Below are 26,620 nucleotides of genomic sequence, written 5' to 3'. Positions count from 1 at the left end.
TCGTGTTATTGTTTAACCAGCTCACTCACACAGCAGAGCTATAAACCAAAAACTATTCAGAGTTTTGGGGAAGAAAATCATAGCATATCTGAACAATGAGAACCAAAGACATGATAAGGGTTTGTATACTTAGATTCATTAAGCCTCCCATTTTTCATCTCCCAAGAATAATACAGCATCACAGTCATCGCAGAATTAAGAGGACCCTCCAGTCAGTTCTAGCTGCTGTTGAAAAAAAAAAACAACCATGAAACCAACAACCCAAAGACAAAACCTATAAGAGGTGTGAAACATGTAATATTAAGGCCTTCAAACTGTCTGAGGTTCACAAATCTCTCATGCTGTGGGCTGCTGAAGATCTCTGCTAGTATAAAAGACTACACAAACATATTTCTTGCCCAAAAAGTAGAGGGGTTTTTATTACTGAATTTGTTTCACATCCAGGATATGTCTGGGAATAAATGGCATCAGAACAAACTAGATGTTAATCCTCTTAATTTAGCTCCCCAGGAACTCATGTTTTGTTTCAGCAAAGAGATTTCTGCAGGACAGGAGGCACTTCAGACTTAGTCCCATTTACAAATCGTTCTGCATACTCTAAATCACCCCTTTCTAATGGAGATTGGGCAGACTGAAGTAGACAAACAGTGCAGCGTATCTGTCATTAAAATATATTGGATTAAGGTCCGGTAAATAAATTTCCTTGATGCCATCGTGCTAAGGTATGTTTTCCTTCCCCGTTGACTTTCACTGCCATGACCAAGCTCTGCCATTCATTGCCAGGGCACCGCACCTGAGCATTTGTTGAGATCTTCCTCCCTCTAGTGGATCTTTTGTTAGTTGTACCGGGAGCCAGAGCAAAAGTTTGCGTGAAACAGGGCTCCTCTTTACAAAAATGTTGTTACAGTCCTATGGTTGTTTCGCAGAAGTTAAATAAATACCGATTTCAATGGCAATAAGAGCCCTTGGCACACAAAATTCTAACCCAAACAGCAGCATGTCCCAGGAAGGAAGTATGATTTTAGCTATTGTTGCAGTGTTTGAATTCCAAACTTCCCTATATACCTATTTGTCTAGGTATTTCTAGACAAAGTTAAGGTATGCTTTCTAAAAACTTCCATAAGAAATTGATGGAGTTGCAGCCTCAAGATCATGATGCCACTGAATCTTCAGTAATTCCTCCCCATTAAAAGTCCATTACCTTCTAAGCCCTCACCTTTTGAGACAGGTTTAAATGAACAAACACAAAAAGCTCGGAAGTCACTGATCACTAAGAATGTAGCCCTGGAATTAACAGAAGGCAGGGAAAAGTAAAACTGATTATAAAGTTCTGCTCAAGGCAATGCAGCAAGTTACCAGAAAGACAGGATTACAAATACCATGAGACGTGCTAGAAGCAACATCTTGCACCCTTTGGCCCCGAGCTTTGATTACAGGCAAAAAAAATCAAGGATTGTTTTGATTTGGCTTTAATGTTCAAAATAGTTATTTTTTGTTTTGTCTTTGATAGCTACCAATCAGAGCCATACCCTCTGAAGGTCAGGTGAACATTAATATTTACATAGGTTCATAAAACCGGTTTGTCTTGAAAGTTTGTGCCTTTGGCCATCCATTGCATTAGTTACCTCCATATCCATGTTTGACATAGAGTAGCTTGCTGTCTGGGCAGGATGAGGAACAGAAATAACTGAGCACAAAGAAAAGATCTCCTAGGCACAGTCACACAGGCTCAGACATCGTTGCTGCACTGCAGGAGTGTGGGGCTCATAGTGGCTGTGAAGCCTGTGTAAGAAACAGCCACTGGCTTTAGCCCTTTTTCCACTGAGGCAGCTAGACTTTGGTGCATATGATAGAAAGAGTGTTGAAGTGCAACAGATAGGAAAATTATAAGTCATTTCTGATTCTCTTAACACGTATCAAAATACATTCAAAATGTGGTCAGATGTTGAGGAATGGGGCAGAGTCATGTTTTATGGTTTTCGGGTTTTTGCCAGTTTTGGTTGTCAGAGAGTAGCAGAACAATTGAGTGGTTTTCACTATTAAGGCTCAATAGTGCATGCACAAACACAAGCTACCTCTGTCAGATAGTCCTGCTTAGCAAAAGCCTAGATATTCAAGTTCTTCAAGAAACAGCAGGCAATCTCAGGCTGATACATAAAGTGTGTAGTATGTAAGTTCCTCAAATTCACTAAATCCATTGAAATTAATTAGTCACTGCATAAACTGGGCTGTTGAAGAATTGTCAGAGAGAGATTCTAGTTAGAGTCTTTGTCAAAGGCGTCAAATTATATTTTCTATTTGCATTTTTAATCTTCTAAAGTGATATTTTAAATTTCATTTAAAACTGCATGTTACGTCTGTTCATCTTATCTTACTGTACTTTTACATCTTTTCCAGCTTCTGAGCCTTTTTTTCATGTTTTTGATGCTAAACATTCTTTCTATGAAAAGAGACAGCTCATTTTCTTTTGCATCATGAAATTACTTTCCTTCACATAAAAGAAGTAATTTTGTAACTAGGCCAAGGATTTACGTATCCAGGTAACACAAGTACAGAGGTCCATTAGTTCACTAGCTAGTTTACAAGGCTACAGAAATATTTTATTTATACTTTGGCTGTCCAATACCTTAACATTTAAAATTATCTGCTTTCTAGATTTTCATCAGTAGCTCTGCCTGATAAAATGTTGTGCAGTTTTTGGTTAAAACCTGAATTTAAAAATTTGCTCCAGTCCACAGAGATGATTCTAGAAAGAACAGATTATTTTTTTATGATTGTTAGCTGAGAATTAAAATGATCCACATCAAGCACTTTTTAAGTGCATGCAGTACTGGTAAAAAATTGAAGATTCAAGATTACCAACTACTATTGCTTCTAAATCTACTGAGGTAGGGGTAATAACTCAAACTTCAACTATTTGCAAAATAGGCCCTAAAAACTGAAATGAAGGTACCTTGCTATTCACACAAAATCAGTTATCATTATGTTATGAGAAGGAAAAGGGTTCAGGATTAGGATATTGTGGTCAGATGCTGTTTAGAATAGAACAAGAAGTTGGAAAGCAACAACAATGCAGACAAACAGTTTAGACAATCTTAACATCAGTATTTTGAGGAAAACACTGTGTATTAATTTCCTTGATTTCCTGGGCTTGTATTACATTCTGCTTTTGCCTGAAGAATGCTGATTTGGGAACTAAACATTGCATTTAATTCTTGTTTGTTGGTCTGAATGACCACAAAGTAAATTAGTCTTCAAAGGAAACTATTAAGCTAGAAGTTTGGAGGAAAACTAATTCAAGCTAAAGAGAAAGTCAACATCATTTCTCAAAACTGTGATCCCATAATTAGGGAAAGGATTTAAGATGGCACAGAAAAATAGCATCAGACAATATGCAACTATAAGGTTGTTATTTGAAAGATGCACAACCCAAGCTAGCACCAGCATTACATCAGTATTCTAGGATTGCACAGAAGAGCAGTCTTTCACAAGGCTTGGCATCACTCTAGCCAGGCTTCATTATCATTCCGTCCCACCTTCCCTATGCTCTCAGCCTTCCCAGCTTCTTCCAAGAATTGGCACAGTGCAGGACTAATTTACTTTAGTGCAGCACTTCCCCCAGTATAGTAGGAGCTGGAAAAAGGCCACATTCCCTTTTCTTCTGCAATCATAAGGGGTCAATGAACCTTGAGGAAGGCATAAACAAGAACTGTACTGGGACAAGATGTCCAATTAATAGGGATCTAGGTCACAAAGAGGAGCAGCAGCCAACAACACTCATCTTGTATTACAGTCTTTACCACATGCAGGCCGGGGGAGGGAAACTCCCACAAGGCAAGTTTCAGCCTTGCTACTTTTTCTTCTCAAGAGTCGTAAGCAATCGATTGTTCTCTAAGTTAGTGAAGCACCCAGGCCAGCCACAAGAGGACTTACACTTGCCCAACAGGCCTTTAGATTGCTTTGATAAGGGAGATCACATCCAGGCTTCCCCCCCCCCACCCTACATAATAACTGTCTACAGTTAGAGTTTCTTCAGAGCCACAATGCACTATTTTTAATTGCAGAAAGATTGCTTAATACAATCATAAAACTATATGGTCTACATGCATGGGCTTGTGGATCAGTTTGGAAACCAACAGTATAAAGGCAACTGTAAGCTTCTGGGGCACTTCAGGATTGAGTGACTAATTTCAAAATGATTACCTTAACAGAAGTGTGAGGCATCTCAAGAACTTTTTTTTTCCTCCATAAGATGAGCAAGAAAGAAGCAAACAAAAGAAACAGAGTAATTGCAGTACCACATCCCCATAAATTCAAGAACAATTAACACAAAACTCCAAATTTATCACAAGACAGATGTATTTGGAAGATGAACCAAGAAGCAACTACTGTGAGAAAAGAGACACCAAAACTCTGGGAAGGAAGAATACCAGCAAGTTGACATTCCATCCAAGCAGAGAGACAACATGTTATACACAACAGGAGACAAACTATATCAGATCAACTTTATTATGTTATCAAAGTTTGACAATAAAATATTAAAAATCTATTGAACACATTCATGCACAAAAAGAGCATATAAAATGCTAGGTCTCAGAATACGTTCCATACAAAATACTGTTGAGTGTAGAGCAGCAAAGTCATTGCCAAACATTCCCTGAATTTAAGAGGGCCTTGAACACACTGTGCTCCAAGAACTACTTTAATACCAAACATTCCTTCCTTTGGTCTGCAAGTCCTTTGCAATTATTGCTAGTTATTGAAGCCTTCTGTTTTTAAACAGAATCACATAGTGACTCTGAACCTCCTCAGAAGTGTTACAACGAAAGCTTCCTCAGTATTTTCTATACATTTAGTCAAAAACACGAAACACATTTGGTCCTCAAGACTATTTTTGGCTTCTGAAAATATCCTGGAAGAATAAAACCAAGTAAAAACTATGGAAAGAGAGAGACACATCATCAATATAGATGTCTTACTGACAAAGAAATGTCAGTAAATTCAAACATTTCAGCTTTGTAGTGTGGCAAAGCACTTGAGTTACTCCTCTTAAGGAAGACATTCTCCTCTCATAAAGATTTACTTCTTTAGATCTCTTCCCCATAAGGATCTAGAGTGCTCAAGTGCAAATAGCTCTAGCAGGCCTGTAACAGTAATGCTGAAGACTCTTGCCTTGTAGAGGAACATGCCATAGTGAGCAAGCACTTCTCAACGTGCTGAGTGAAGTGGTTCATTTTCAATTATTAGAATTAGAGTTTACTTGCTGCAATCACTTTCCAATGAGAACTTCATCCTAATATGCAAGAAACTGAAAATTAAAAGGCTGAAGATGGTTTGGTAGAAAAATCACAACTTATGGACATAAAAATGCAAAACCTTCACTTACAAACCATACTTCACCAGAAGCACCGTGCTTGCTCTAACACAGTACATAGGTACACATACTCTTGCACAACAAGGTTACATAGTTACAAACAACATTAAAAACCAAACCAAAAACCACAAAAAACCTCCCATCCAAAAATCAAACCAAAAAACAAAATCAAAAACAAACCCAAAATCCACAAAACAAAAAACCCCACAAAAAAAAACAACAAAAAAAATACCCACCAAAAACACCCTGTAAAACTTTGAGCTTAATTTTACCAGGTTAACTAACATAAGTTTATTACAGAGACACACTTCAGGGCTTGTCTGCTAACGGAGTGCTGATTTACAAATCTTTAGGTTAAAAGATGTAGTCAACCGATCTCAGAAACACTGTAAGAGGCTGTCAGAATTGGTAAGAAGGAGATTTTTTTTTTTCCCCCACCTCTTTTGGGATGCAAAGTAATACTAAAAAGTAGTTAAAAAGAAAATTAGAAAGGAAAAGCATCTTTTAGAATCACATATTTTGGAACTTCAAATCACAAAAAAAACCCTGAAGCTAAACTCTCAGTATAAGATTGAAAATGATACTGATTAATGGAAGCTTAGAAAACCAGGTTAAGAACCAGTTAAGGTTAAGAACTATTTACATTTTGTTTTCGTTTTCTCAGCCCTTCATGTCCATGTTCGTATCCTGCTATACAGCCTCCAGCTCCACTCATTCCAGTGCTTATTAATGGGCATCCTACTTCAGCAAGAAATACAGATTGTGACGAGCTGTCTTCTGTAATTTCTTCCCATTGCAAACCAGTAACATAGCAATGTATTTAACAATTGAGTCAGACCACAGGAAGAAGTTTATGATCTTTGAGCAGTCTTAGAACACAAGCCTGACGCATATCCAGATGACAGCCCTACATAAAACAGAATACTTGGTTAAAAAACTTTTTTATGTGGGTTTTCTGTTGTTGTGCTTTTTAGTTTGGGGGTTTCAGGGGTTTGCTTTTGTTTTCAACAGTTACCAGTTACAAGCGGCTTACGGCAGCCAAGTTCTCAGTCTGGGAAAGTCTGGGTAAGATTGCTGCTGGGCAACTGATGACAAGATAAACAAAAGTTAATAAGGAAAATGCAGGGGGAAAATGAAGGAAGTTAAAAACCTAAGAAGACAATTAGCTCATCAATGATCCTAGTTCAAGTTGCTCTGGATTTACAAGTCATTTTTGAATCAAAACATAAAGCTTTAGTCCTACCTCCTGCACTAAAGCATTTGCAGTCTACAATAACAGAATTTCAAGCCTGTCATTTCAACATATCATGCATTTAATGGCAGCAAACATTTAATGCATGTTACTAAAAAAGTTAAAAACTTTACCATTTAGACAACTTCAGTTTCTTAAGTAAGAAACCCTCAATAGTTCTGATGAGTTCCTGAAACTCTTAGAACATCTTCCTTGGAGGACCTAGCATTTTGGAAGCATTCAGAATTGTGTTTTCAGAAAACTAAGCACAGTTGATCTGGGCAACTGGTTTTAAAGCAAGCAAAAGAGAATCTTTGAATGCAGCTATTTCTCCAACAGGACTTCTGTAATCACAGCTGTAAATATGATGGCCTTTAGGCTATCATTTCTGTGGAGTTCAGGGTTAGATTTTTAAATATTTAGTGAAATGGTACTGTAAGAATTAACAGAATTGCATGTTCAGCAATTTATAGAAACATTTGACAACGACACTAAGCTGTGTGGTTTGGTTGATATGCTGGAGGGAAGGGATGCCATCCAGAGGAGCCTTGAAACATTTGAGAGGTGGAACAATGCCAGTAACATGGGGTAATGGGTTTAAACTTAACCAGGAGAAGTTCAGGTTAGATACAAGGAACAAGTTCTTTACTATGAGGGTGGTGAGGCACTAGAACACGTTGCCTGAAGAAGTGGTGAATGCTCCATCCTTGGCCATGTTCAAGGCCAGGTTGGACAGAGCCTTGGGCAACACAGTCTAGCGTGAGGTGCTGGAAACAGATGATGCTGAGGTCCTTTTCAACCCTAACTATTCTGTGATTCTATGATTTAAGAAACAGTGTATCCCAACTTCTTGAAGCAGCAACAATGAAACTTTTAACCTACGGGAAATGAATTTCGGTCTTAAAATGTAAAGTTTATTTTCAGCTGAATGCAATGTTGGTCCAATTACTACTTGGTCAATAAGTGGCTCTCAGTATTTGACTGAGAGCAAGGTTTATACACATCATTCTTTATTATGCTGGCTTCCATTCCTCACCCCATTTCAGGAAGTTCACTTTTCTTTTTGAACTAACGCCCACCATCCATTATCATTTCCACTACAGGAGATGATCTTTCACCCAGAAATGCAATTCTGCACCACAAGGATTGTTCAACAGCATTCAATTAGCTTTAATTTATCTACTACTCCACACAGCTAAGGCTATTGCAAGCACCAACCACTGTTCAGCTTCTTTCCCTCAATGATAAATAAAGCACAAGATGAGAATTCCTCAGACTTCAGATTTTACATAATCAGGTTCTAGAAGTTCACGAGCAAACAATTTCTCCTTCTTAAAAAGGAAAAAAAAATTTTAAAAGTATTTAAGAAATTGAAGTCATTCAAACATCTCTCTCTCTTCCCAAAAGCTGTAATAAAAGCAAGTCTGGATTGTGACAAAGGTAACACAGTACCAGCCAGAGGTCTTCCCTATTTTACCCAGTAGATGTGCACACTTACAAACTAAAGTACTGGAAACTGTGAATGAAAATATGGAAGACCTTTTTAAAAGTTTACTGTGCTTCTCAATTGGTAGTATTATTATCTTGTTTTATGGGCATCTGAACCTGCAGCCTTTCCCAGCCCTCTCACTCCAAACCCTGCAAATACACAGTCACCCAAAGGAACTCAGGCATCTGATACTACGTAGTATGTGCACGGGCTGCACAATCTCCAAGTGAAAGGTTGTATAATACTAGACGCACACACCAGAGGCACCAAAACGCTTATTTGACCAAATCTGCAGAATGTGAAAATACCATGAAGCATCATAAGCACAAATCAGAGACAATCATTTAGGACACCAAACAACTTTTCAAACACAGCCTTAAAAAAAATCCCCACAAAATAAATAATTCAAATATCTAAATACCAAGAGATTAAAAGGCATTTTCCCCATATTTAAGGGAAGGCATCACAGGTGAGGAAAGTAACACAGGGTGTCACAAATCAAAAAGCAGCTTTTTCACATAGGAGATTGTAGTATCATTGGATAGCATCTGAATATGCTCATTTCCTGAAAGCTCAAATACCACCACTTTCTGTTTTTGCATGTTCACCCACTTTTGACATTGCAAGGCACTCTGTAAGTTTACTGTACCATCCCCATCGCTGTAAAAGATCTTGGGTTCTTTGTCTGGAAAACTTTCATAATGGAAGGAATCGGGTGTTTCCACGCCAGTACCATAAAGACAGTGTATGCGCACACCAGGTGGTGTCATCTGGTAGACCAAGGGTTCAGTGTCTTGTCTCATGAGCCAGCCATCTTCAAAATTGATGTCCCTGTAGAATTTCTGGTAATCTCTAAGAGTGTAATTAGCTGTAGGTGTTCTTACAAAGACCTTATCTGGAGGCCATGTGTAGTTGTACGGGAGCATCCAATTAGTGGAAACAGCTGATCTCTGCTGGTCTCTGATCTTGAGTGAACTGATAACAGGTATTCTGTTGTTGTCACCTTAAAAAAAAAAAGTGGAATTTCATTATACACAATGCAAAGTAGGAAACCGGCAGCAATTACTACCACTCACAGGGATAACATGAAAAAAAGATCATTCCTTTTGCTTAGTCACAGTTTTAAAAGTTTTTCTTCATTTATTTGATCTTGCTAATTAACTTCTGTAAACTACCTTATAACTTTAAAATGTAAATACAAATTGATGAATGACTGACAAATCAAGAACACTGCTGACTTTCCATCATGTTCCTTGTGAAAGAAGCAAGTATTTTCTACCTGAGTAAAGGAAGAAATCAGCTTTTATTAAGCATTATTTGTACCATTTGCAAGTTTTGTCTTCCATGCTGTTCTGGGAACCTGTTTTACAGTGATTTCAGTACCTAGATGAGGTTTTTGCTGAAAGAACAGGTAAATACTACTATACATACATATTTAAGAACTCATGAAGAGCCCTTATGGGCTTAACAAAATATTTAAAGTTTTGCATGTTCAAAACAAGCAGAGCAGCAGTATTTCATTCAGAATAGCCATAAAAATTACTATATGGTTTATTTACCATTTGACGTAATGTTTTACCAGTTTATGTGCTCCTTTTGTAATAAAACCTATCAGAACGTGCCTACCACTGAGAGAAAATGGCAGACTGTTCATAGGTACCTAAAAAAATTCACCATCATACAAGGCAACAAAAGCAAAGCAAGTGTAACTGTCTCTGCTTTATGTTATCAAATAACAATGCTGCACTCAGTAACCTATTCAGTCTCCAGGCATAGTACTTCACAGCAAAAGATATGTTGGAGCTTGTTGGCTTCTGGTAGAAACCATGCAAAATTGCCAGTACCATCATCTTCCCTTGCAGTAAGCGTTTCAACATGGCTGAAATAATTGTGTTGCTCAGAACAAATCTAGAGAACTAGAACAGGTCTTAAATTAGATACCCAAAACCCCACACTATTGTTACATTTTACCAAGTTTAGACTTACTGTTATTACAGAACTAGTGTTTGACCAAAATATTTCAAGATTTTTTTTTTTGAGATATCAAATCCATTGTTTTCTTAGCAATATGTTACAGATATTGCTCTAACACATGACTACGTTATAATTTATATGCACCTTTCTTCATATTTTAACTACTCTTCTTGCATCTCAACAAAACTAGAAGCTGCTTAATAAATGGCAGATATAGTCCTTACTAGAAACCAATACATATTATTGTAAAAAAATCAGAGTTTGTTTTCACAGCGACCATTTCATCCGATCTATTTTCCATAATCACAACAGCCAGCACACTTCAATTCTTTTGTCAGCTGAACTTTGAATTTGCCTTTATTGGTTCCAGTGGTTTCAACACACAGTGATCCAGGTCAGCCACACCATAAAAAGTGAAATACTGCAACCAAAACCGCTATTACTGTAACAGCCGTGAAGCAGATTTTTCAGTTCCATACGGTGGCACTGTTGCTTCAGCACAAGTCCTAAAGCACAGTCTTTAATGCCATCTTGAGGAAGACTGTATGGAAACATTGACTACCATTAACTCTGAACAGATAAAAAGAACACTCCAAAGAGCACAGCAAGAATCACAAAAGTCCTGTAACGTGTTTAAGATTACTGTGTGGTATAAAACTGAACTGTCCACACTCACCACTAAGCTACTGAATCAGACTTGGCAGTTTTCAGCAAAGAAAGCCTGAGTTTTGAATTGCACAGTGAAAGGGATGTTCACAAAATTTATTTCCAGTAGAACAACCAACCACAGGACCTGACTGTTCCAGCCTTCTTTCACAGAACTGTCATGAAGTGCTTACCAAATCCTTTACTTTTCTCTGAAGTGCAGAAATACTGTATGGCCAAGACCATGCTCAAGTCAGCAGGCACAACACTCACTGACATTACAGCGAACAAAATATTAGGTCTAAGGAAGACCCTGCTAGCAACCCAAGTTGACAAAAAACCAAATCAACCTCCACAGTAAACTTCGGGTCTCAGCTCACCACAGTGGCAACAACATTCTCACTTTATTGGCACTGCCTTTGTAATGATGATCTTCCAAAGTGCATGAGTAAGTAGCAGAAAGTATCGAATACGATCTAGAGAAAGTAATGCTTTGTGTACTGTTTACCACTTCAATAACACAACTGTGGATTTGGCATGAAGTTCCTAGCCATAATCATATTATAAATAGGAACAGGAGTAGAAAGAATGCATTCACAGCTTGCCTTGTCTTTCCTGCAGCAATGTAGTATTTTTCTTTAAAGCAACAGTTCTGCATATGAAGACCCTGATAAGGCCAGTTTTAAAACTCATGTAGTTTCTAACACATGTAATCCCAGTGTTAACGCCTGATGGTGGTGATTTACTACAGATATTTGAGACAGAACTAGCCTAAAAAATGTACATTCTGATGTATTCTGCTCATTTAACTTTCCTACATGATTCATTATGATTCTCATTTTGGTAGAAATTTGACTATTCATGATACAGTTGTATAACTAATCACTTTGGATGAGATACATTATAAAGGATAAAATATGTGATACAAGAAAGTTTAATCCAATAGAAATCTGGGCTGTGGAATTTTACATAATCATGGGATTTTATGAAGGTCATACTAGCATTGCTCACTTCCTGACTTTTCTGTAGCATGCAAACTTGTTAGATGAAGCCTGTGGGAAAAGGGAATTTTTACACTGCAATAGATTTAACAGTGTATAACTCAATACAAACACCCAGTTCAGGTTCTGATTATTAACTGAGCTGTGCACTACTATTTAGAATCAAACGCCTTCGCTAAGCAAAGCATTTTTTGATCTGTCCATGCATGGCTAGCACTTGCTGTGTGTTCTGCATTTTGATGAAGTCCAGTTTTGAAGTCAGTGTTGAAGAAGATAGTGATATCCAAAGCTAACAAGTTGAAAACAAACTAAAAAAAAACCAAGCCAGAAACATCATGTAGTATATGCCAAAACACGTGAAATAATCATAGTATCACATGATGGAGTAAAATGCTTTTTCTATCACTTATTTGCAGCTATTTAGTGAAATACATTATGCTTCTTTATTCAATTTCGTTTAGACTTGGGCCTATCCAGTATGCTACACACAAGATGTCAAAGATTCACTTTTCTTATCTGTAGAGTTATAATTTTGGATGCGCATTTGTGCAGCAGGGATCACTTCATCACCATGTCTGCAAATTTTCCTTAATGTTAACCTGAAGCAGCCATGTTATCTTTAATCAAAGGAAACTACTGAATGCTCTCGACTCCTTGTTAGCTTTGCAATACTAAACAGATAGCAATCAGGCTGGAGGCAGAAGTTACAGAAGTAGAAGACACCACACTAAACAGTGGATGACAATGATCTGCTGAAAAGGGGTTAGAAGAAGTCAAGAAGGGACACAGCTCCCTGTTAAGGGATGAAAAAAAATTCAGTCCACTTCCATAAACATAAGAGAATGACAATCTGGTCACAGGGATTGCAACATCAAGTTGCCATCATTTATGAAAAAAATTATTTTTAACTTCATATTATCTTAAACTTTCATCCTCCAGTCTTAAGAGATTAAGAGTCTAGTTAGTACCTTGTACTACTAACAACATATGTTGCAAACTCTCAATTACCTACCTGAAGCCAGCACACGGAGAGTTTTAGCCACTCCTCCCCATGGAGCACCTAATGACACATAATCCTTTATGTACTTGTCTTTCCAATCTTGAGTCTGATTGTTGAGGAAGTAGAGGGTGTACATGTTACCCATACTGTGGGCAATTAAGACAACCGGCCTTCCATACTGCTCATACATTAACTCTATCATCTTACGAAGAGCCACAAAATAGTCTCTGTTCTCATCTAAAATAAACATATATGGGTTACACAGGTATAATAATAAAGTGTGAATGCTTAACTAAAAAAAAAAAAAAAAAAGAACAAAAAAACCCAAAAAAAAAACCCAAACAACTTTTAAAGAATTGTGCTTTTAATGAAAAGATGTGCAAATTCCACTGTCTGTGGAATGCAGACCTTAGAAATCCCAGTGGGAGAGCTGGGTGTTTTTGTGGGGATGCATTTTGCTGGTGTGGGGTTTTTTGCTGTTGTTTTTTTAAGCAAGTCTTAAGTAGCAAGTTAGGCTAGTTGCTTAAAGCAAAAAAGAAACTACACCACAGAGCTTGCATCTCAGTCCAGGGATAGCCAGGCCACAAGAACTAGTCAAAATTAAGTGTAATTGTAAAGGTGGGAGAGGAGAAGAGACCCAGAACAGTATTTGCTGACTGGAGAGTCAAAGTTGTATTCAAGTAACAATGCTATTTACTTGGTGCCTTTCGCCAGTCATAAGGTGCTCCTCTTACATCTTCATCACGTTTATAGCCCCAGTCTACTAAACTCTGGACCAGCATATAAAAGTAACTGCCTGTAGACAGAAGACAGAAACACAACAGTGAAATGATTAGCATTAGAAGCAGCTGTCAGACACTATTCCACAAAAAAGTTCTGGAAGCATTATCTCTGATACCATATATACAGACTTTAAAGTATTAACATTAAAATGGTAGCCTTTGGCAATCTAGAAAGCTGTATATCAAACAAAATGAGTTATGCTCACTATCCCCCGAAAGTGACAGAATATAATTAAAACTTTTTACTAGTTGGCTGATCTATCAAATTTTGCAAAAAAATGTGGTATACACGAAATGGATACATTTTCTTTGGCAGAAATGTCTTACCCTTGAACTGTAAAGAATACATCATGGAAGTTACTCTGTTAAGAGTCCTAGCTTTTGTTGATTGCAGATTAACTTCAGGTAAAGTAGATAATACATTCATAAGATTGGCCAACATCTATTCTTGGAAGCAAATGCTTACAGCATACCCCTGAGGCAAAGTTATGGCAACTACAGCAAGAATGTTTTTCTACCTATCAGGCAGTGGGCTAAGACTTAAGTGACCGAACACAATGCTTTAATAGGAAAGAAGATAAACATCTGCAGACCGGCTCATGTTAGATACTGGAAGATGTTACATATTACAAGCTTTGGTGCATAGGATTTAAGTATTACCACAGTTAAATGCATCTAGTAACAGTTTAAAAAATTAAGAGTCAAAACACCCTGTCGAACACAGTCATAACTAAGTTTTGAGCAGAACCTCACTTGTTAGTCTTGAGTACTTATCATATAATCCCTGAAGTGAACAGAGACAATTTTAAATATGGGCCTATTCTAGCTATGAGTGTTATCTAGTGAAGATCAGTAAGCACATTACCACCCCTTTGGAGATTGCTTCCTAAAGAAAAAGAAATCCATGAAGTATGTACAGCTCATTGCATTACTGATTTAAATTACTCTTCAGCCACAGCTAACAACTCACAAAAGATAACCAGATTCAGCAATTTCCAAAAGACAATTTCTATAAAACATTATATAAAAATAAAAAAAAATAATCCCTGCAAACACATTACTGCGAAAACTTTCTGCAGCACAAACATAATTATGGAATTATTCTGACACTGACAAAAGACAGGGAACTACAGAGCATGGTACTAGATCTGCCAAGCCTATTAACTCATTCCTAAGGCCAAAAAGGATCTTACTCAGAACCCAGCTTAAATGAAGTGGCTGTATTTTGGTTTTGTTTGTTAAGCTTCAGTCACAGAATTTTCTACTCAACCCATCTCATTTTCCAAAACTGTCTATTTTCAAAGTGCCTATTTGAGTTTCATACAGAGAACTTAAATTTGGCACAAGAATAAATAACATGGAATCTTCTTGTCTCAATCTATTAGACCAAACAACAAACAAAATGATATAATCCAATGAAGACTCTTAAAAGCTCATGCTACCCTACCACCAAAAAACCCATCAGTTTTTCTACTTCTAAACAGAACTGTAATTTGAAATCACTTATCAGTAGCTTGTAGACACACTAGAAAATTCCTGAAAGTGACACAGCACTTCAGACACAGCTTGTACATACCAACGCTCCTTTTACTTGGGTCAAGGAACTCCAAAGAAAATGTCTGCCCAAAACCTGGGACTCTGATATCTACCCCATCTGGTGGCTCTGTAATCTTACTTGTTCGATTGTATACCAGCCTGGGGGGGAGAAACGAGAGAGAAAACACATGAAACATGTTGTATTACCACATGACAAGTCTCAACTACATTGGATCTTACATTCTGAGTGCAGTAACAAGAATTTTAAGAGCTATTACCAGGAAGAAAGAAAAAGAAAAACCACAAACAGGTAGACATGACAAGAGTACTCCAGCTCTAGATAAGAGGTTATACAATGTAAGCAGTTACTTTGATTAATTTAGTACTTTACATGCAGAATCTAAGACTTCTCTACAAAACTCTGTATGCAGAATTGTGGCTGACCTTCAGAATATAAGCTACTTTATGCAGTTCTATACTATTTCACTTTGCATCAGGCCACATAAAGCAGAAAACTTTTCAGAAACGGAAAAATATGACAGTAGAAGATAAAATACCTGTAAAATTAGATATCAGAAAATATCTCCCAGATAAAAATAATTCATTGCTGTTTAACTAGAACACCCACATCAGCATGAGAGTACTCTATTTCTTGACCCGTAACAGCTGGTACCTGATGGAATCTTAGAATCTGAACTCATACTCAAACCTGCACACATGAAAAATCTGTAGTCTATAAGGCTTATGGCAAGACTTAAAGCAGAGGTACAGCTACATAACAGCTCAGTACATTCACATAAAATATCATGGTTTTAAATTGCACAAGCTAAGCTTTTCTTGTTTTCATAGAGTATTTATATGATTTTTACAGGAATCTTAGAGAAGCAGACTGAATGATGAAATAGTCTGGAAGCCTTAAGTTAGCCAATTTTTTAAAACCAAAATGATTCTGGAGAGACTTCCAGACTGCCCTTAAAGAAACTCGTGTCTCAGCTGCCCATCCAGACTGCTGATGACATGCTGCCAGCACAAGTGCAAGCTCCCATTCCCCTTGTCTGTCCCTCTGAGCTGCTCAATGAACCTCCTTCCCCTTGCCCCATCAAAATGTAAGTACTTATCAAAACAGCAGAAACCTTTCTGCTTTAGATAAGCCTGTAGAGGCATCCGATAAGTGCTCAAACCAGTATCAGTTAACCAGCAGGAGAGAAAGCAGCAGAAACCACTCGTGGAGAACCTGTTTTTCATCAGTGAACAGCTACCTTAGATGCAACAGAGCCATATCTTCTAACGCATCCTGTCACTCCACCTAGCAGAATTCCAAACAACTTTTTTCACTGGTCTTGAATGAGAAAAGGAAGTTTTAGGCAGCCATTCTATACAAAGTATGTCAGTCTAAGGAAAGCAGATAACTGCAAAGAGCAACATTTCTGGTCTTACCTGATGTTATCAATCCAGCAGTCAATGATGACAGGAAGAAGCAATTCTAAATTCAGCCAGAGTGTAAAATAACTGTCTGTCTTCTTAGAGCAGAGATAGTGCACTACGGATGGTTTATCTAACTTTGCTTCCAGCTGATTGCCCAAGTCTCCTGGAACTGAAAGATATAAAAAGGAGGCATTTTAACTTTAAGTGTATAACATTTTACATTATAATATATATATCATAATATTGTAGCCCTCATGGTAACATTGCCTTCAGAAACACCATAAAGCTTCATAACTGGATGAAAAATAAAAAACATATTACATAAAAACAATATGCTGCATGAACATTTTCCATAAATTGAAAATACTTAGGTTTTCAAAAATCAGTAGCTGAAGAACTACCATGTAGAATAATTCTGGATCAACAGTTGTAACTTCAAAGAGCAGACCATGTAGTGTCAGGTCATATTAGGCCATAGGTACGAAAACAGGTGGTTTCAGATGTTTAAGTTATCTGTGTTTTAAAGTGCAAACTCAGTCTTTCTGAAAGACTTTTTTCTTCAGAGTTTTGCAACTGCACATGCAGCTCCTTCTGTTCTCTTTAAACAGCTGCCTACAAACTATCAATCTGATGGTAAAAAATAGTCAAAAGTGAGAAAGATCAGCTCCGTTTGTTTTTTATTTTTACTTCTTCAGCTTCAACCGTGCATGTGCTACACAAGATTTATTTTGCTAGCATTTAGCCCAAATACGTATCTTTTCCATTCAGGTTTGGATACAACACTAGTTTCAGTCTTCACTTTTTTTTTTTTAATACTTTACGTTAGTAATACTTGGAGAGAAGGATCTTGTTATCTGCACCTTCTCTGAAGTGTGCTGCTTGAACGATGCATTAAATGCCAGTATTCCTTTGATAAAGTTTTATTTTCCTTTACTTATTTAAAAAAATAGACTAAGATAGGAATATCATTTCTATAAAAATGCTCTTATTTCAGCAGCAAGTTTGCAGAGAAATATCCTACATTCTCTTATGGTTAATAATTTTTTCCCCTCAAGAACCAAAAAGACAAAGATACAGAGAACCTTTTCAGTTACTGAAGTAGTAGAAAAAAAAAAAAAAATCAGGAGTGAGGTACTTCTTAAGGGTTCCCCCCCACTCCCTTCAGCTCCACAACCCCCCACCTTTTTGGTGTGTGCATCACTTCATCCTATTCACTTGTCAATGCTTCATTTTGAAGTTTTTTAATGCAGGCCTACCCACAGAGTTGCTTTTTTTCCCCCCTACTTCAGTAAATTACTTAATCAAAAGAGCTGAAGTGCTATAGAACATTGATTCTCAGTAATGGTTTAAAGAAAGAGATAATTTTTAGTGGAACACTTAATTTCACTGGAAAGCCAGAGATACTTTCAGAGAAATACTGCAGACCTGAAAAAGGACAGGACTTCAGAATATAGACCTGGACAACCACACTCTTGCAACTTACCACTGCAGGTTATGCCCCACCACAAAAGATATACCTCAGGATTCCCTTATTAACTACCCCTTCTTCCTCATTAGGTTTGTAGTGCTTTTGTATCTGCAGTCTCAAGTGAAATGTTAAAAGACCCAGTAGCTGACCACAGTTTATTTTAGGTCATACTTCAAGGACTCTTGATACATTGGAAAGCATAGTAAGGGAGACTACAGTATTGCATCATACCCTAGAAAGAGTTTACTGCAGTTCAGTCTTGTACCTCACAAAATGATGTTTAGTTATTGCTTATTGAACTATATGCCAACAGCTTGCTTCACAGTCTCATGCCTGAGCTGTATCAGTGCTTTTAATTAGAAAAGGTACAGAATGTAATTCTATTTATATCAATCATTCATGACTAGCCAGTTTCAACAGCAAACCTGCCAAGGCCAGAACAGGTTAATTTTGTCTTTCGTTTCAATGCAAAACAAAGTAGGAGAGAGACATTCTGTTTCTGCAATCTCATTTCCTTGGGAAAAAATAAAGTTCTTCCAGCAAAGACATCTTTCAAAAGACTTACACAAACATCCAGAGTACCAGATGTTTTAAGAACTTGCTGAGGTTTCCAAACAGCACTCTAGTAAGCACTCCTACTTAGAGTAGAAAGACTTCACAACTGAAGAAGATTATCATCAAGATGTATTTATTGATAAGAGTAAGGAAAACAGAAAGCTATACAAAGTCTTACTTGAACTTAATGGAGTGATCTTAGTTAACTGCAAGTTTAATTTAGTTAAGATATCTTATTCTCAAGCTTCTGGAGGATAAAGGCTTCTGCCCCAATTCAGAGTAGAAGATGAGAAACATTACATACTAATTTTTACTCAAGGGCTGATCAGGAACAAATTGAAAAGTGATAATTTTATGTAAATCTAAACCAAAGATAAGGGGCAAGTTGTACCTGTGCCAAGACACAATACTGGAGTTAAAATATGAAGTCTCATGTACATGTGTGATGCCTTTGTTTATAAAGCATAAAGCAGGTCTAACAAACAGGGACTTTTTTTTTAGGTTTATATTTCCATACTAGCAGTGAAACTGCTAATCACTGTAACTCACAACTTCTTTCCAAAAGTATGTTCTGCAAGCTGAAAAGGGCTCAGGATGAAGCTACAGGGAACAAAATGCAAATCTTGATTTTTTAGATTATGGAAAGAAACATGCACGTTTCAGTTCCCATTCCACACAATTTAACAGTGTTAATGATTTACATTTTGGCTGGAGAACTACTTTGTGGCTTTTTAATAAGTGGCAGGTTAAAAAAAGATCATACTGAAGATTAATTCTGTAGGGTAAGGACATACCTTTCTGAATTTTCTGTGATGAATTTGAAAGCAGTAATAAAAACACATTTCCCTTTGCTTGCAGGCCATACACAGAAAGCATCTGTGGGCAAAGTAATCTGTAAGCAGTTTTTGTCCTCATCCTCTCACCTACCAATATCTGTAGTTTCTAAGCCTTTTTGCTGGAAACATTAGAGAAAGTTCTTACTTCCTAAAGCCTCCAGACTGACCCCATAAATGCACAAAATAAACGGGTAAGTGAAGCTCTGCAAAATACAACAGCACTAGTTAAAACTGGATGTCCAAGACAAGACCTCAAGCAGTACCCTTACTTCCCCAATACACAGTTGTGCAATACATGAATTGACTTCTGAACTGGAACATTTGGACATAAAATGAGATTTCATATTCAGCAGAAAAAAGTGCTTCCACCAGATTTGATGATCTCTTAGTTCTAGCATATTCTCTTTTTTCACAAAGGCAGTCATCTCAGAAGAACTCATTCTAATAAACTGGTGAGCCCAATTCACTTCAAATATTATAGCACCCTTTGCAGAGTTTTTTTCTGAACTACCTTGACAAAGCTAGATCTCCTTCTGGAATGTGTTTTTGTTTGATTAAACTTTATGGAAAGCACATTTACGAGTTTCATTTGAGAGCTTATTTCAAAGAGGTTACAGACTTTTCTGAGAACTACAATACCTAGCTTTAGGATACATTGATACTCCTGCTTATCACTATCCTCAAGCCTTAATGAGCGATGCACAGTTCTAAGCAGAAGACAAGAAGCAAACTGCACCCTGGAAAATGACTGGCCTTAATAACACCCAGGAAATAAATAGAAAAGAACAGTCAACAACAGCCCTGAATAGGGAGATCTTAAAATTTCATTTGGAAAAAAGAACTATTAAAAAAATACTCCCTATCCAATAACTAGGGAGACGAGAAACTATAATCTCTGCGGGGAAAAAGGCCATCAATTGCTTTTTTACCACTTTTATTTTAAATGCGAATGCCTTTGGCTATATATCAATGACCCTAACTTTTTCACTGGTATAGTTTCCTCAGATCCGACATCTTTTTGGTTCTATAAATTAGCCTTCCTGCAGAATGAACCAAGTTTTCTGGAAAATTAATTTTAAACTCTGACCACAGTTCTCTAAGGAGAATGTCTCAAAGTAGCTCACAGACTCAGTAACAGACTGCCATGGAAAAGGCTTGTGTTTAAAATTAGGAACAAGAAAGCAAACAACACCTCACATGATACTTCCAGATACCTCAGATCACATGAGGCATAAACATTTAAATCACTCTTGACATCTAGCCAGCTGACCATACAAACACACCTCAACTGGCAGTCAGCAGGAATTCACAGACAAACCTCTTTTGCATGGAAATCAATTATTAACAAACTTCACTTAGGTGTCTTTCTAGAAAACTTTAGCTAAGTACCTAACAAACTGTTTGCAAAAGATATCAGAACATTGATATAGTAAATGCATTGAGTCAGCTCTAAAAGGTTAAGAGTTCAGTGAATCCACTGCTGATCTTATAAAGACAGGTTATCAGCTCCCAAAATTGATAAGACATGAGATAGTACATAGTGATTACTGATGGACTATATGAGAAAATGAAGGAGGAAGATCAGGCACAAAATAAATTATGTGTGAATTAGAGGACAGGAGTGTTGAATATTCAATCAGTTGTAAGAGAAGAGCAAAAAATATTATGATTTGTGTAAACATGCAGATATCCAGAAGCACTTGTACCGAATATATAGAGCTCTATTTTTAATAGGTAGTCTCAGTAGAGCAGAGGTATTAAGTAGGTTATTGAGATTCTTAAAGGAGATTTTCCTGTATGAGTATACTGTTCTGGCTAAACAGGAAGTTTTGGGTTTGGGTTTTTGGGTTTCTTTTTTATGCCTTAAGTAGCTCCTTTTTCCCAAAAAACTCTTGAGAGAGGAACTCCAGGACAATCACCTTACATTTTAATGAGCATTACATCTTTGATATTAGGCCTTCAGGCAGGACTCTGGAAGTAAGGTTTTGACTTATACCTCATGTTTTTTCTTCTTCAGTACCACAATTACATGAATAACCTTTGATGCTTTCTCATTTAAAGCTCAAGGAGAACTGAGGAATTGCAGTGCAGTATTTTGCGGTCAGTTACTACCCACATTGGTTTGGTCCCTGGGTCTTGCTTCCTTGGTACATGCAGACACAATCTCTGGGAATAGTAGCTCCTGCTACTAAGGCACCATATGATGGTGCACACACCATCTTAGAACACAGTCTAATCCAAATGGACCAGTGCTTTTCCCCACATTCCTTATGTGAGCTCCTTTGTTAAGGTAGGTCAACCTCAAAATTAACTACTTCTTCCTCAGGTTGATTTTCTCATACTTTAGCAAGAACAAGACTCCACTAAGTGTTCAATAAGAAGTCACAGGGCAAGCTGGGGGAGCACTAATGATTGACTTAGCCATCTCACCAAACCAGTTAAGGGGCTCTCCAAGTCCCAGATCTGCTGCCACCACAACTACAGCCAAACATTGCAGCTCACCTGTTTTCAGATTTGATATTCCTAAAATCAGTATATTCAGTAGTACCTGGGGAACAGAACACAGTCACCCTTCTATAAGAAACTCCCCATATTTGCAAACTACTGCTCTACTTCCTCTGCCGTTACTTGGGTAAGCACAGGTTGCAACTGCCAGCGGGGTCATTAAAACAAAAATAATTTGAAGGAAGTTGCCCTGGGTCTTGTGACCACCACTGATCAAAAACATTTACGAAGTGATCATTATGTTGGCAACATTCCTTTAAACAGCATTCCTTCTTTCTTTATTCCTTAAGATCAGATGCCCAACCTGCCAGGTACACAGTAAGACCAAACTTATTAACTCTACTTAAGAGCTTTAACTTTGGAACAGACCAAGAGTGAATGCGTAGAACACGAGACCACATTTGCCACAAGATAAAAGGCATATCTGAAAACTGAACACATCTGAGGAATTAAGGGTATAGATGCCAGCCTGCTAAATCAGGAAAATCAACTGTATCCCTCTCTTATAGGGGCTTCAAACCTACCTTACGGCTGTAGAGGCCTGTATACTGCAGTCTCGCACCCCCCTCTCAACATCCTCTTGTATTTGGGAGCATTTCAGTGAGCTCTGTTTTTCTCCTCTCTCCCGAACACGTGTGATAAAACAGCACTTATAATGCCTCCCTAAATGAGTCTCCTAAACCCTTCTACCATCCTCATCACCATCACACTCATTCCTAAAAAGCTTATCTTAATGTGTCACATACGCAAGAAGGGTGAAGAAAAGGTCACGAAAAGTTAACTACAATCAAGATGAGAACTTTTCATACAGAACCAGCAAGTGGCCAACAGTCACTGCTTCCTCTCCTTTATTTGCTCAATCTTCACTGCCCATGTCATGTCTAACTAACTTAAGCTCTTAGCGCAGCTGATTTTAAGACAACAGATGTTTCCATACATCAAAAAACAATGGTATTTTACATTGGGAAGTTACAGCAAATCACTCCCTAAGGGCACCTACTTTTTCAAACAGCTATTTTTGGGGGGTAGTCTGTATATGTTCAGATGCATTCAATCCTCATTTTCTCTCAAGCTCATGGTGGGACAGCAGGAAACTTCAAGTTTTAAACCACAGACACTGACTAGAATGGGAAGAGATGCAAGTTCTGTAGCATTCAAAGAAGATTCATTGTAATGGCAAGGAAGTCTGTGTTTTAAAGCTTTCGCTGATGAGCATGCGCTCAGGCAGGCAGTGTTTACCAGAAATCTCTTAGGAAACCTAAATGTAGGTCAGCCTTGGTTTCTAAAAGCATCTTCAGAGATCATACATACTTGCAGTAAATCCAGGAGTAGTAACTCTACACTTCTATAATCAGTATCCCTTCATCCCTATTGCTTTTAAATCTTCTTTGAATCCTTCATCACTAGAGTTCAACTGCAGCTCAGCAGCTATAAAACGCTATCACCTTGTCATCAAGTAGCTTGCACTGGAATAAGCACCAAAGCTTACTACTAAGCCCCAGCACTAGAGTGGGAAGATGGAATGAAAGATTGCTTCTAACCACCACAGGCAGAATGCACAGAACTTCTGTGCGCACTTCAACTCCAGCCTGCCAGAACAGCCTTCTGCAGTTCTATCTCCACTTCTACATCCTCCCAGTTCAGCTGTCTGCTGAGGATAGTGAGTTTGCTCATGGTGGTCCCAAGGTACAGCATCTTACAGAAGTTCCCATTTAGCATTTACACTTTCAGGTCAGAAGTTTGTAACAGTAAAAGCCAATAACAGAGCCCAAATTATTACATATAAACTGAAGAACATGCCACTGATCAACCTTTTCCCACTGTTTTCCCCACGTTCCTACTTTTCTTCCCCCTTTATCAACAAAGTTAACTGCATAAAAACATAGGGAATATGCCCACAGGACTGACTGCTGACATTAATGTCACCAAATACACTTAATATTATTGGAACCCTTAAGATTCACAATTTAGGAAGATGTTACTAAAATATTTCAAATTTATTTACAATTTTTCTTATCAATTCATACAAACAGCATGTAATGAACAGTACACAGTAACCACTACAGAAATATATGCCTACATATTCATGACAAGTTATTTCGTCTTAACAGGTGAAACCACAGGCTAGTAATACATATCCATTTTGCATGCTGCGCAATGAAACAGGCCTGTGATGTTTATAAACGCTCGTGGCTTCGCTGCTAGAACACGCACTTGCTGCTCTTCCCACATCTCGTTCCAACCCCCTTGACAGCAGGGTCGTACACAGTAAAAACTTGAGAGTCGAGGGTCTGCTTGTAATTAATGAGCTAAACAAGTGTTTACGCGAGCCTTATTCTCCCCGTACTCGCTGACAACGTAAGAAAACCCAACATTTGCAGTGCATTTGCCCCCGGCCCCCCGACCCGGCCCGGGCCCGCGTTTCTCGCCGTTGCGGCCGGGCCAGGACAGTCACGGAGAAGACGCTCCGTGCCCACTGGAGGCGCCCCGCGGTACGCGCCGCGGCGCTAGGGCGCCCTACGCGGGCTCGCTCAGCGAAGCACTCCGGGCAGCTGCGGCTACAGCCGGACGGGCAGAGCACCCCACGGCAGTGCCCGCCACGCTCTGCAGGCGCCCGGGCCTCCTGCTGCCTCCCCACCCACGGCGCGACAGCGGGCACGGCGGGTCCGACCCGGTTCAGCGGCGCCAGTTGCACCGCCGCCCCCCGGCTCTTACCCAGCACCACGGGCGGCCCCGCGGGCCGGCGGCGAGGCAGGCACCCACCGCCGGGGCAGAGCAGCAGCAGCAAGAGGAGGAGGAGGCTGAGGAATGGGTTCCCTCCTGAGCGCGGGAGAAGCCTGGCGCCAGCCGGCAGGACCATCACCCTAGCACATAACCCCGGGGCCGGGAGCCGCACACCGCACCCCGTCGCAGATGCCGGAGTACGGCCCCACCGCCCGGCCCGGACAGAAAACGGCCCGGTCCGGTCCGCCCCGCCGGCAGCCGGCCCCGCCCCGCAGGCGTCGCCAGCCGATTGCGGAGAATCCGAGCAGCTGAGGTCGGGCGGGGTACGGCGTGGGAGTGCCTGCTTCCCTCAGCAGCCCCGCGGAAACCTCTATAAAGGAGCTGGACCCCAACTTCTCCCAGCTTCTGGAATCTCCCTTCTGTCGCGGCCTCGGCGCAGGCCGTGAGGTAGAGCGGACAGGTACGGCACCCCGCAGGGCGGCCCGGGGCCTCTGGTCCCCGCTGGCGTTCAGGGAGAGAGGCAGCGTGCTACGGGGGGAGTGCGTTCACCCCGCATCCCTGCACCTACAGCTGTGGGGCCGTGATGACTTATCAAAATGAAGTAAGGAGCGTTTGCTGCAAAACTCATGCATCAAAATCTGTAGCACATAAGGGCCGTGGTCAGAATGGCTTAAGGAACAGCAGTGATACTTAGGAGAGCTGGGAAATAGGGTATTACGCAGGCAAGGGCATCTGATATAAAAGCTTATGGGCATAGCTGTACTTCAGCAATATCTGACTAATGTGACAGCTAATTGGTACAGAGTATCATTGAGGTCAGGAATTTGTCAATACCAAGAAAAAGTCATTAGGCCTTCATACATGTTACAGGAACAGGTAGACTTGTAATTACAATAATTTAAAACCAGAAGGGATATAAGCCTTCATACTGGCTACTAGGAGTTACGTGCTCAGTTGAAATACATGTTGTTTGAGGTGTGCCTGGTTCTGAAAGGGAGGAAGAATCAGACTCTAAACAGAGAAGAAAATGGTACTTGGGACAAGAGTCATCACATCCTATGATCAGTCATGATTGTGCTGATGGGCAAAGACAAGGTTTCCTTGGTTCACTCTTGCAGTGGACACAGACTGCGCTGGGTGTTACCAGTCCCTGCTATTTCTGATAGGGCTACTCTGCAACAAGGGCACAGCTTCTGGCATCTCCTATCTACTAATTTTCAGAAATATTCCTACTTTGAATGGTTAATACACTAGAATGAACATGATCACAAATGAAGGCATGGGAGACAAGTAGAAGACTACTCATTGACTTAGGAACTCCTACCAGCTACACACAGTGTAAGGTATAATGTGGAAGCTGTTCTTGCCTCACTGAATAGAGTATTCAACATTTGTAATTCCTAGAGAAGGACATGTCAAAAAGATCTGTGCATGAGGGCAGAATCTGGTAGAGCAGATACGCAACCTATTGACAGGAGTTCAGAAACATGATGGGAGTGGTTTGGCATTGATATGGAAGCAGACGGAGGACACATCTTCCTCCTGAAATACTAGATAGGAAGAAGATGCAACAAATTACACCAGGCAGCTAAGGCTACACCTAGACTTGCCTTTTTCAAGGCAGCTGCCACACCTTGTATACTTACAATTAGTGGAAAGGTGTTGACATCCACTAGACCCAAAGGCCTGCCCCAAAGACAGGTGCTTAGTCACCACACAAGTGTTGACTTGAAATGACTTCCTACTGAAACAAACTACAGGCTGTGCAAGTATGACTGAATAAAAGTGATTGCAGCATTGACCCTGGTGTAGTAATTAAGTATTACAAAATGCAGCAAAAGACCTTACGAAAGGGTAGAACTATATTTAAAGAAAACTAATTTCAGTCACAGTCATTCTCTTATACTCCTGGACTCAAAATCCTCAAAATCCATGTGTCCAAAGGCCAGGATCACTTGTGCTGTGACACAAGAGTCAAGGAATGACAACTGTCAAGTCCTAACTACATCTCATGGGTTCCACTGCATAACGTCAAAACAGGTTTTGGACAGATTTTCTGTGCCTTTTAGGAATGA

At 39.2% G+C, this 26,620-nt stretch overlaps 1 protein-coding gene and 1 long non-coding RNA gene across 3 annotated transcripts in view; one reads left to right on the top strand and one right to left on the bottom strand.

The window, feature by feature from the left end:
• LOC134158846 (uncharacterized) overlaps positions 1-26,620 on the top strand; it is a 58,597-nt gene that overhangs the window by 22,241 nt on the left and 9,736 nt on the right. The window contains exon 1 of one of the 2 annotated variants that reach the window (XR_009962934.1): positions 24,974-25,888. The exons of the other annotated variant lie outside the window; for it this stretch is intronic. This is a non-coding gene — a long non-coding RNA (uncharacterized LOC134158846). Of the gene's footprint in view, positions 1-24,973; positions 25,889-26,620 lie in introns of those variants that run through there. 2 annotated transcript variants of the gene reach the window in all.
• Positions 7,599-24,758, bottom strand: PLA2G15 (phospholipase A2 group XV). Its single transcript, XM_062609182.1, has 6 exons — positions 24,537-24,758; positions 16,470-16,626; positions 15,073-15,191; positions 13,412-13,510; positions 12,727-12,951; positions 7,599-9,097 (listed from the first exon to the last, which is right to left on the bottom strand). Exons 1-6 carry the CDS (start codon positions 24,679-24,681, stop codon positions 8,586-8,588), a joined length of 1,257 nt encoding a protein of 418 aa, XP_062465166.1. The 5' UTR covers positions 24,682-24,758; the 3' UTR covers positions 7,599-8,585.

This window comes from Pezoporus occidentalis, unplaced genomic scaffold, assembly GCF_034315485.1.
Source record: "Pezoporus occidentalis ecotype Australia unplaced genomic scaffold, CSIRO_AGI_Poc_V1 ctg135, whole genome shotgun sequence".
Taxonomy (NCBI): Eukaryota; Metazoa; Chordata; class Aves; order Psittaciformes; family Psittacidae; genus Pezoporus; species Pezoporus occidentalis.
Note: the sequence above shows the minus strand (reverse complement) of the source record. Positions and strands in the feature narration are given on the sequence as shown.

What these genes read in the sequence shown, in the direction of transcription:
- PLA2G15 (XM_062609182.1), bottom strand. Translation starts at nt 24,681, where the DNA reads ATGGTCCTGCCGGCTGGCGCCAGGCTTCTCCCGCGCTCAGGAGGGAAC. An exon ending in TGACTGGCGAAAGGCACCAA is followed by an intron (nt 12,952 to 13,411) that starts GTAAATAGCATT and finishes TGTTTATTTTAG; the next exon opens with ATGAGAACAGAGACTATTTT. An exon ending in TCTCCGTGTGCTGGCTTCAG is followed by an intron (nt 9,098 to 12,726) that starts GTAGGTAATTGA and finishes TTTTTTTTTAAG; the next exon opens with GTGACAACAACAGAATACCT.